The 12,135-nt window shown below is 46.7% G+C and overlaps 1 protein-coding gene across 1 annotated transcript in view; it reads right to left on the reverse strand.

Annotated features, from left to right (window-relative positions):
* Positions 1–3,421: 3,421 nt before the first annotated feature.
* The window catches only part of LOC140204985 (transmembrane protein 184B-like), a 121,987-nt gene continuing 113,273 nt past the window's right edge, over positions 3,422–12,135 (reverse strand). The window contains exon 9 of the mRNA XM_072272029.1: positions 3,422–6,995. Within this exon, the coding sequence (XP_072128130.1) occupies positions 6,757–6,995 (239 nt within the window). The 3' untranslated portion in view covers positions 3,422–6,756. The remainder of the gene's footprint in view (positions 6,996–12,135) is intronic.

Consider the following 12,135-nt stretch of genomic DNA (forward strand, 5'->3'; position numbering starts at 1 on the left):
TTGCCTCTCTGACTGGAGGCCTGTGTCTAGTGGAGTGCTGCAGGGATTCATACTGGGTCCAGTGCTGTTTGTCATCAATATCAATGATTTGGATGATAATGTGGTAATTGGATCAGCAAATTTGCAGATGGCACCAAGGTTGGGGAAAGTGGATAGTGAGGATGACAATCAAAGCTTGCAGTAGGATCTCAACCAGCTGCAAAAGTGCTGAAAAGTGGCAGATGGTATTTAATGCAGACAAGTATGAGGTGTTGCACTTTGGGAAGACCAACCAGGGTAGGTCTTATGCAGTGAACGGTAAGGTGGGTGGGGGGAGAGGGATCTGGGAATATAGGTACATAATTCATTGAAAGTGGCATCATAGGTAGACAGGGTCATAAATGTGGCGTTTGGCACATTGGCCTTCATAAATCAGTGAATTGAGTGCAGATGATAGGATGTTATGTTGAATTTGTGTAAGACATTGGTGAGGCCTAATTTGGAGTATTGTGTGCAGTTTTGATCACCTACCTGCAGGAAAGATGTAAATAAGATTGAAAGAGTGCAGAGAAAATTTACAAGGATCTTGCTGGGACTGGAGGCCCTGAGTTATAGGGAAAGATTGAATAGGTTCGGACTTCACTCCCTACAATGCAGGGAGATTTGATAGAGATATGCAAAATTGGGTTGGGTCGATAGGGTAAAAGCAAACAGGCTTTTTACACTGACGTTGGGTGAGAATTGAACTAGAGGTCATGGGTTAAAAGTGAAAGGTGAAATATTTAAAAGGAACAATGAGAGGGAACTTCTTCCCTCAGAAGGTCATGAGAATGTGGAATGAGCTGCCTGAGGGAGACATGGATGTGGGGTTGAGGGGTCTAAGGAGTATGATCTGAGTGCAGGTCAATGGAACTAGGCAGATTAGTAGTTCAACACAGGCCAGATGAGCCAAAGGGCCCATTTCTCTGGTGTAGTGATCTGTGACTCTCTTTGATGGCAGTAGACTGGTGCTGGTGATGTGTAGGGTAGTTTTTACTGCCCATTGTAGAGCCTTCCTCTCTGCCACAATGCAGTTTCCATATCATGTAGTGATGCAGCTTGTTAGGATGCTCTCTATCTGTAGTGAATATAGATATGCACAGTCTGGCTCTCTTCCACCTTCTCAGAAAGTAGAGGCATTGGTGATCTTTCCTGCTTGTGTAGGATGTGTTCTAGGACCATGAGGGGTTGTGCAAGATTGCACTGCCAGGAGTTTGAACCTGTTTGCAGTTTCCACTGACTGCTGCGAAGAGGGATGTGAGTGATGAGAGTTTTGCCAAATTTCAGAACCATCTACTTGGTCATGCTAACATTAAGGAAGAGGTTATTTGCCTGGTTTCAGGCCCCAAGCTCTTCCACCTCCTCTCTGTAGATCATCTCATCGTTGTGGATGAGCCCCACCACTGTCATGTCATCGGTGAACTTGACATTGGTGTTTGGTCTACAGTCCTGTGTGAGCAGAGTGTACAGCAGTGGGCTCTGCGCACAGCCCAGGGGAGCACTGTGTTGAGGATGATGGGGAGGGAGCTGCGGATGTGCATCACAACTATCTGAAGTCTGTTGGTTAGGAAGTCTAATACCCTGTTGCACAGTGTTCACCACGGCAGCCCATTATCTAGCTCGGCTTACTGAGCAATTCCTTTCCTCTGCTAATGTTCTTGTGACCCACACTCTCCACCCCCATCCAAATCACGTGCACACTAGGAATTACTTGCAGCGGCCATTCAACTTACCAACCTGCATGTCTTTGGGATGTGGGAGAAAGACTAGCTCCAAGACACCTCCAACCCAGTTACAAAAACAACTAGAAAAATAAATTGTTACAAGATCTTTTATTAATTTTTATAGAGGAGAAACATCACAAGAACCAAAATAGAAGCAGTTTCCTTGAGCTCATATACACAAACAACAGCTAAAGATACAAAACTAGGTGTTTCTGTCATCTTTATATCATACATTATTTCAATATATATATAATTATGTACATTATCACACCATAATGCCATAAATACACATTTTCATCCCTCTCTGTCCCATCCCCATCATCCCCAGAGACACCAGCCTCTGAGCTATCTTTGGGACCCTGTAGAAAAATTTGGAAAGGACCAGTTACCCCACAGGGTCTCCATGGAAACCAGGAGGTACAAGCTGGACCCTTTAAATATACAAAACAATGATAGTTACCCCCAAAAATGGAGAGTTACTGCAAAGTGCACTGGTGAGAGGAGAACAGCTCTTAATTGTCCACAGAGCAACCAACGTGCACAAGCCTCTTCTCATCTCATCTGTGCAAGACCGTACCCCGATGCACAGCGTGGAGTGGACCATCCATCTACATCCAAAGAATGGGGCAAGAAGGTGACTATTTAAAAAGGGTACCTCAACTTGCACAGGAACATTGTTACAGACAAGACTACTAAAGGCACAACATTTCTCTTCAAACCATCGCCTTACTCAAGCAGAACAGCTAAAAGAAGAAAAAAATCAGGAATCTCTCGTGTTTAACATTGAGGGGCAACATTGCTTTTCACATTGGAACTTGGACCAGGAAGATGCTCCCTGTGAAGGCAGTCAGGACAGAACATATCCTTGTTCATAAAACAAAAAAACCTACATTGCAAGATAGTTGTCTGTGGATAACTGGAGCGCTATATGATCTGAGGACATTCTAATGGTGATGGGAAGCAGACTGTCAGGGATCCATATTCAGAGTGGACATAAGGGGAAATAATGGGCTCAAAGGATGTTTGAGGCTTTGGTTTCACACTCACTCAGATTCACTGAACTCAGTAAGGACTCAGTAGCTTGTCATGGTGAATGGGGAGCCCACATACTTACGATGGATAACTCTGTCATGGTCTCAATATGGGCAAGAAATACTTGACAACCTTGATTCTAATACTCCACTGAGGATTTATCTACCCTCTTACAAGCAACGAACAAAATAAAATCTAGTTTAGTGTAAAAAGAATATGTTAAACTAGGGTAACACACACATTCTGGAGGAACTCAGGTCAGGCAGCATCTTTGGAAAGGAATAAAGGAGAGGTACATCGCATTAGTGAACGATTCCCTGCACGCCTCTCTGACATAGTGGGGAACCGCATGGCTTGCCATTGCCTTCTGCTGGTGAGTTTCCAAACAGACCACCAGCTCGTAACCCAGCACTGATGGAAAGCATGCAGGGTAGCCGGCTGGATTCGAACTTGGGACCTTTCGTCCCAAAGTCCAACACTGATGCCACTAAGCCACCAGCCAGGTTATAGAAAGAGTCGATATTCCAGACTTTAGGGTCAGGGTTAACCCTTCATCAGAACTGGAGAGTAAGGGGGAAAACGGAAAAAAATGGGAGCTGGGAGGTGATGACAAGCCTGTGATGGGTGAAGCTAGGTGAAGGAGAAGGTAGCTGGGTGGGGGAGGGGGATGAAGTGAGAAGTTGGGAGGTGACAAAAATTAGTCAAGATTGGATCCATTTTACCTCACAGTGGAAGATTACTTGCTCCTGAAACCATCAACCTGGCAACATTTGCCTTCGAGAAGCATATTTCAGCAGAGCCATGGGATGAGCTATCCTAGGTAGAAATATTGGTTTGATTGGGTCAGTAATTGACCGGCTACTGTAAATACCCCAGAGTAGGCATGTGGGATAATGATTCAAAGGGAGCTTTCTGGTTAAAGAGGGTATGTTGTACCAGCCCAATGAGGTGTGCTGCCCAGCAAGCCTCTGCTTTAACCCAAGCCTAATCACAGGACACTTTACAATGACTAATTAACCTACCAACAGTACGTCTTTAGACCGTGGGATGTAACCAGAGCACCTGGAGAAAACCAACACAGTCAAGGAGAGAAGGTGCAAACTTTCTTAGAGGATGTCAGAACTGACCTCCGAACACTGGCACCCCAAGCTGTGATAGTGTCACACTAACACGATAGGAAAATGGATCTGGTAGGTTGCTCTCCTGGGAATTGACATGGATGCAGTAGGCTCAAATAGCAGCCTTCTGTTTAAAAAGGAGAAATTTAAATTCTCAGATTGACTACTGGAGATTAGGACGATACGTGACTTGAATATTACCCCCTCCGGGGAAGGGGAGGGGTCGATGAAACATACATTTTACATGAGGGTTACCCAAACTCACAAGGTGGAAGTCCAAAAAATAATGGGCAAGGGTAAGAAAGCAATGAAGCGTTCAGTTCCTCAAAAGGAAAAAAAAAATCCCTTCTTTCCAGCTTTCAACTAAGGTACATGATGCCAGGATCTATATTTGTAAAGGAAAAGAAACTCCATCTCTGTGGAGAATGAAGTCAGGCCAACATGTAGCACAGATGAGATATCTGGGGGTTGGAAGTAAGATGGGATACTGCAGTGAGGCAGGAAGGAGCGCTGAACTGTCTTGGCAAGCATGTGGACTCACTTTTGGGGTTTCTGCAGCTCATGTTTGTGTTATTGTTCACTTATCTGCATGATTTGTCCTCCCTTGTGCACTGCATGTTACGTGTGGCTTTTCATGGATTCTATTACATTTCTTTGTTTCCCTCTGTGGTGCCTGCAAGAAAATGAATTTCAAGGTTGTATAATAAATTTATTTTGACCTTTGAATTCCTGTGGCTTCTGAAGGGTATGATCAAGGGCAAATTTTTTTTGGGGGGGGGTGAAAACACACCCAGGGCAATGGGTAGTAGGTGCTCTGTAAGCCTAGAATGGTCAGTTGAGTCGTCAGGGACCCTGAGGCTTCTCCCTGGGACACCCATGTGGAATCTGGTCCTGCATTCCACAGACCAACAAATCTGGCCCGGAGATAGAGATCTCCCATCACCAATCCTGTGCCATCTGTTCCCTACAAGACAAACATAGAGCCCACTGCATTTGCTTATTGACTGGCTACATTAAAAAACAGAACAATCCCAAAACATTTAAAAAGAGAAATGCTTAAAAATTAGCAGTAGAAATTCTGGCCGCATTTCACAAATGAGTCAGATTAAAGAGAAGAGTAGGGGGCTTCTGATATACAAATACCCCAGTGTTACAGTGTTCAGAACACCAGTACTGGGTGATGCTGGATGAAAATTTGCTGGTTAATGGTTTAGTAATTCAAATCTATACTGGGCAGCCAAGTACTGTGGGGCAAACAAGCAACTGCCCAAACCTGCATTGCCATAGCCTCATTCACATCCCTCTTGTACCACCTCCAAAACACTTCACAGCCAATCAGGTGCTTAGTGCAAATGGGTGTGGTGTACATAACTCTTCAATACGTCCAATTTCCGGCACTCTCTCAACAAGCAACAAATCCATCTACAGGGTATTTTCTTTTTAATTTGCCTCATTTTTGGAAAGGGGAGAAAGGCTGCTGGGATCTGACTACTACTAGCCTCTTGCCACAGAACAAATACACCTGGACTTTCCCTTGGGTTGCCACTGCATCCCAACTCACTGCCTGCAGAAAGCAGGAGCATCAAAGCATTCCAGTTTAAACCCTTGAAGAGAGAATGGCTCAGAAGTGGGTAGAAAGCCAGATTGCAAGAGGAAGGGTGACCTCAGCAGACATCTGACTGAGGCCCATCACACGATTGCTGGGAAGGAAGCTAAATGAAAGGGACCAGACTGGACACAGTAGTCTCAGCCATCTCCCAACAGGTGCACATTCAGCCAAGTGGATGCTTATGCCTAGACAGGACGACGAGCCATATCCCAAGCAATGTTTGTGGGGAATGGATCACGTGGTGTTGGGAGGTGTTTGCTGGGGCACAGAGGGGAGATGATTATCAGATACAGCACCGCTCATGGAAAGCAATCTTGAGGTCCCAATGACAATAATGCCCTGTGTCCTACCTCACTTGGTGCAGAGGAAGGAAACTCTGGGAACTTCCAGTTAAATCCCTTGGAGAGAAAGTCACAATGCAAGCAAGTGGTAAAATTTCCCTTGTGTCCTCCTGCCTGTGTATTGAGCAACACACACAAAATACTGGAGGAAATCAGCAAGTCCAGCTGCATCCATGGAGGGGGAATAGACAGTCAACGTTTCAGATGAAGGGTCTTAGCCCAAAATGTCAACTGTTTATTCCCCTCGATAGATGCTGCCTGACCTGCTGAGTTCCTCCAGCACTTTGTGTGCACTGCTCAAGATTTCCAGTATCTGCAGAATCTTGTGTCCATGGATACAAATGGATCCGTGTATTGGATATGTCATCTCATCTCACTATGGAATTGTGTTGTGGAATGGATAGCCAACTACTGGCCACAGACCACCAAATCTGTCCCCGAGATAGAGATCCCCCCAGATCCCATTACCAATGTGCCATCTGTCCCCCACAAGACAAATTCAGAGCCCATTGCATTTGGTTGTGGACTAACTACATTAAAAAACAGAACAATCCCAAAATGTTAAAAAAAAATGCTTAAACTCTAAAACAATGCCAAGTCAGCCAGGGAGAGTTCATATCCTTCAATCAGAGACCCAAGTCTTCATATCCAAATGCAACTCACATTTGACCACAGATCGATGGGTTAAAATAAATTTGGAAGCCAGTTCGATCAGATATACAGATCAGTTGCTTTAGTTTAACTGAGCAGATTAACCAGTTCCCAGTTTTCTTGCTGGTAGTTGGTGACAGCCCTTCACAGCCTGAGCTTAGGAACACAGTCGGGTGAGAGGCTGCTTACTGCTGGTACACACCACACCACCCCCACCCACCCGCCCCAACCCCGTCCACGACTCCTCCCACCAGAGAGCAGGCTCAGAATTCGTCATCAGAGCTCAGCAGGAGGGTCTTCTCCGTGTCGCGGATACTGGCGGTGCTGTGGGTGCGAGAGACAGTGTGTCCCTTGTGCCAGGGCGTGCCGTGCTCCAGGGTGGACTGCTGGGTGTACTGCTGATAGGCAGGCGAGAAGTTATGAATGGCGTCCTGCACGATGTCATGGGGGTTCATGGTCTCTTTCAGGCTGCTGGAGATGCTCTTCATCGGGGCACAACGGCCTGGAGGAGGAACCAGAGGCAAGTCAGCATAGGGTACAGGAATGACAGCACTCAAACCACTCCTCCTGACGTTATTCATTCCTTCCCTCACACTATTCAATACCTCCTCCATCGTTCCTTCCCTCACTATTCAATACCTGCACCCTCATCCCCTCCTTCACACCATTCAATACCTCCTCCCCCCCATACCATTCAATACCTCCTCCCTCGTCCCCTCCCCCACACCGTTCAATACCTCCTCCCTCGTCCCCTCCCCCACACCGTTCAATACCTCCTCCCTCGTCCCCTCCCCCACACTGTTCAATACCTCCTCCCTCGTCCCCTCCCCCCACACCGTTCAATACCTCCTCCCTCGTCCCCTCCCCCACACCGTTCAATACCTCCTCCCTCGTTCCTTCCCTCACACCGTTCAATACCTCCTCCCCCACCATTCAATACCTCCTCGCCCTAACACCGTTCAATACCTCCTTTCTCATCACCTTCTTTGCCACCCCATCCTCTCCCCCACACCTTAAAACCTCCTCCCTCATCCCCTTCTTTGCACCATTCAATGCCTCCTACCTTGCCTTCCTCATATCCTCCCTGGCTTCCCTCACACCCTCCAGAATGACCTCAGAAATGTTGTCATCTTTTGGTCCCTAATGGCCCATTCCTTATTTTGAGACTGGTATCGATTCTAGACACCCCAGCCTGGGAAAACATCCGCTCCATAGCCTCTCTGGGTAATTCTAGTCCTGATCACTTCCGATCTTCACGGTACCTTGTTCATGGTGTCACTAGGGATACCTGCCCACCCCCCCAGCCATTCCCTTTTCTGTCTTTTCCCTTCTGAGAGAGGATATAGGAGCTTGAAAACCTACATGACTTGACTCAAGAACAGCTTCTTCCCCACTGCTGCAGACTCCTGAGCCAATCACCTCTTCCACATTCCCTTCCCGGTGGTGTTACCACCTTTAACTCCACCTCTCACAGTTGTTCCACTGCCACTAGCTTATCCTTTTAAACACCATTCTCTTATCTTACACGCATTTGTATTTATCACTAGCATGTATGCTGCTTACTCTGAGTAACACACACAAAAACACTGGAGGAACTCAGTCAGGATCTATGGAGGGGAATAAGCAGTCACCATTTCCAGCCAAGAACCCCTGATAAAGGGTCACACCTGAAAAGGCGATTGTTTATTTCTTTCCATAGATGCTGGAGGAGCAGGCCGCATTTTGTGTGTGTTACTCCGGATTTCCAGAATCTGCAAAAATCTCTCATCTTTGTGATTCACTCACTCTGAGAGGTTCACATAGGTAAGGAATTCCATTGAGCCCTGGTATATAGGAGAAATTAATCAGAATTGGGTTTATTGTCACTGACATGTATTGTGAAATTTGTTGTTTTGTAGCAGCATAGAACACAGGACAGTACAGCACAGGAACAGACCAAATAAATCAGTAACTAATCTCTTCTGGATACACAATGTCCTTACCCTTCCCCTAATATATCTGCCTCTACCATCACCCCAGGAAGTGTGTTCCAGGCACCCACCATGTAAAAGTTTTGCCCCTCACCTCACAACTCCTTTGAAAATACCTCCTCGCACCTTAAAACCATGCACTCTGGGTTTAGACATTTAAACCTTTGGAAAATGATACTGTCTATTCTATCTATGCCTCTCATAATCTTACAAACTTCTATTAGATCTCCCCTCAGTCTCCACCAGTCCAGAGAAAACAACCCATTTGTCCGACCTCTCTTAGTAACATATGCCCTCTAATCCAGACAGAGTCCTGGTAAACCTCTTCTGCACCCTCTCCAAAGCCTTCCTATAATGGGGTGACCAGAACACTATGCAATACTCCAGATATGGCCTAAAAACAGTTTTACCGTTTCTGGTGTCTTCCCATTTCCTTTCCAGTCCTGAAGGACGGTTTCAGCCCGAAACACCAACTGTTCATCTTCAATGACGTTGCCTGGCCTACTGAGTTCCTCCAGCATTTTGTGCACGTTACTACAGTTTTATAAAGCTGCAACACAACTTCCTGACTTTAAAACTCAATGCCTCGACTAATAAAGGCAAACATGGCACATGCTTTCTTAATGTTCCCATCAACCTGTGTAGCCACATTCAGGGAGCTAGGAGCCCCAACCCCAAGTTCCCTCTGCTCATCAGCACTGTTAAGGGACACACATCAAAGTTGCTGGTGAACGCAGCAGGCCAGGCAGCATCTCTAGGAAGAGATGCAGTCGACGTTTCAGGCCGAGACCCCTCGTCAGGACTAACTGAAGGAAGAGTGAGTAAGAGATTTTAAAGTTGGAGGGGGAGGGGGAGATCCAAAATGATAGGAGAAGACAGGAGGGGGAGGGATGGAGCCAAGAGCTGGACTGGTGATTGGCAAAAGGGATACGAGAGGATCATGGGACAGGAGGTCCGGGAAGAAAGACAAGGTGGGGGGGGGGGGAGGCGGGGGAGACCCAGAGGATGGGCAGGGGGTATATTCAGAGGGACAGAGGGAGAAAAAGGAGAGTGAGAGAAAGAATGTGTGTATAAAAATAAGTAACAGATGGGGTACGAGGGGGAGGTGGGGCATTAGCGGAAGTTAGAGAAGTCGATGTTCATGCCATCAGGTTGGAGGCTACCCAGATGGAATATAAGGTGTTGTTCCTCCAACCTGAGTGTGGCTTCATCTTTACAGAAGAGGAGACCGTGGATAGACATGTCAGAATGGGAATGGGTTGTGGAATTAAAATGTGTGCCCACTGGGAGATCCTGCTTTCTCTGGCGGACAGAGCGTTGGTGTTCAGCAAAGCAGTCTCCCAGTCTGCATCGGGTCTCGCCAATATATAAAAGGCCACATCGGGAGCACCGGACACAGTATATCACCCCAGCCGACTCTCAGGTGAAGTGTCGCCTCACCTGGAAGGACTGTTTGGGGCGCTGAATGGTGGTAAGGGAGGAAGTGTAAGAGCATGTGTAGCACTTGTTCCGCTTACACGGATAAGTGCCAGGAGGGAGATCAGTGGGGAGGGATGGGGGGGATGAATGGACAAGGGAGTCGCGTAGGGATCAATCCCTGCAGAAAGCAGAGAGAGGTGGAGAGGGAAAGATGTGCTTAGTGGTGGGATCCCGTTGGAGGTGGCGGAAGTTACGGAGAATAATATGTTGGACCCGGAGGCTGGTGGGGTGGTAGGTGAGGACCAGGGGAACCCTATTCCTAGTGGGGTGGCGGGAGGATGGAGTGAGAGCAGATGTACGTGAAATGGGGGAGATGCATTTAAGAGCAGAGTTGATAGTGGAGGAAGGGAAGCCCCTTTCTTTAAAAAAGGAGGACATCTCCCTCGTCCTGGAATGAAAAGCCTCATCCTGAGAGCAGATGCGGCGGAGACGGAGGAGCCTTTTATATATTGGCGAGACCCGACGCAGACTGGGAGACCACTTTGCTGAACACCTACGCTCTGTCCACCAGAGAAAGCAGGATCTCCCAGTGGGCACACATTTTAATTCCACATCCCATTCCCATTCTGACATGTGTATCCACGGCCTCCTCTACTCTAAAGATGAAGCCACACTCAGGTTGGAGGAACAACACCTTATATTCCGTCTGGGTAGCCTCCAACCTGATGGCATGAACATTGACTTCTCTAACTTCCACTAATGCCCTACCTCCCCCTCGTACCCCATCTGTTACTTACTTTTATACACACATTCTTTCTCTCACTCTCCTTTTTCTCCCTCTATCCCTCTGAATATACCCCTTGCCCATCCTCTGGGTCCCCCCCCCCCCCGCCATCTTTCTTCCCGGACCTCCCGTCCCATGATCCTCTCGTATCCCTTTTGCCAATCACCTGTCCAGCTCTTGGCTCCATCCCTCCCCCTCCTGTCTTCTCCTATCATTTCCGATCTCCCCCTCCCCCTCTCAAATCTCTTACTAACTCTTCCTTCAGTTACTCCTGACGAAGGGTCTCGGCCTGAAACGTCGTCTGTACTTCTTCCTAGAGATGCTGCCTGGCCTGCTGCGTTCACCAGCAACTTTGATGTGTGTTGCTTGAATTTCCAGCATCTGCAGAATTCCTGTTGTTAACACTGTTAAGGGTCTTGCTTTACTGTCTCTTCACATACGGTCAGGTTAAACTCCATAGAAGACAAACCAGTTCTGCGGAAATATTTACCAAGAACAATCATGGTCACAAAACCATGATCTCCTGTGTCATATGACATGGCACATAATAATAATGAACCACCATCTGCCAATTCTGCATCCCTATCTGCAAATGATCTATATCCTGTTGTATTCTTTGCTAGCTGTCTATATACAGTAGTGCAATACAGTACACAAGATATACTCTATGTTATAATAAGAAATAAGCAGTGCAAAGAGAGAGCAAAATACTGTGGTAGCGTTTATAGGTTGGATCATTGTCTGTTCTGAAAATTGATGGCAGAAGGGAAGAGCTGTTCCTAAAACGTTGAGTGTGGTCTTCAAGCTCCTGAACAATCCTCCTCGATGGTAGCAATGAGCAGGTATTCTTCCAGATTCGGGGTTCAAAGTTGTTCTGCTTCATCTCGCCATCCCCAGGATCAATCTGGCAAAACTTCCTGCACTCCTTCTGCCACAGGTAGACAAAATATTCCAGGTCTGGTCTTGCCAGGGTCCACATCATTGCAGCGAGCTGATTTTGTTCTTAAGCAAATCCACATGCAATAAATATACCATATCACAGCATAGAATCAGGCCATTCAGCCCATCTTGTCCATGCCAAGCCATTTAAACTGCCTACTTCTATTAACCTGCACTGGGATCAAAACCCTCCATATCCCCTCCCATCCATGTACTTATCCAAACTTCTCTTAAACGCTGGAAGCAAACTTGCGTGCATCATTTGCATGGGCAGTTTGTTCCATACTTTGACAACCCTCTGAGTGAAGAGGTTTCCCCTCATGTTCCTCTTAACTTTTCATCTTTCACTCATAACCTATGATCTCTGGTTGTAGTCCCACCTAATCTCAGTGAAAAAAATGCCTCTTGCATTTATCCTGTCTATCCCCATCATAATTTTGTATACCTCTATCAAATCTCCCCTCAGCCTTCTATGTTCCAAGGAATAAATTCCTAATCTATTCTAGTTTTCTTTACAACTCAGGTCCTCC

Source organism: Mobula birostris, chromosome 11 (genome assembly GCF_030028105.1).
Source record: "Mobula birostris isolate sMobBir1 chromosome 11, sMobBir1.hap1, whole genome shotgun sequence".
Taxonomy (NCBI): Eukaryota; Metazoa; Chordata; class Chondrichthyes; order Myliobatiformes; family Myliobatidae; genus Mobula; species Mobula birostris.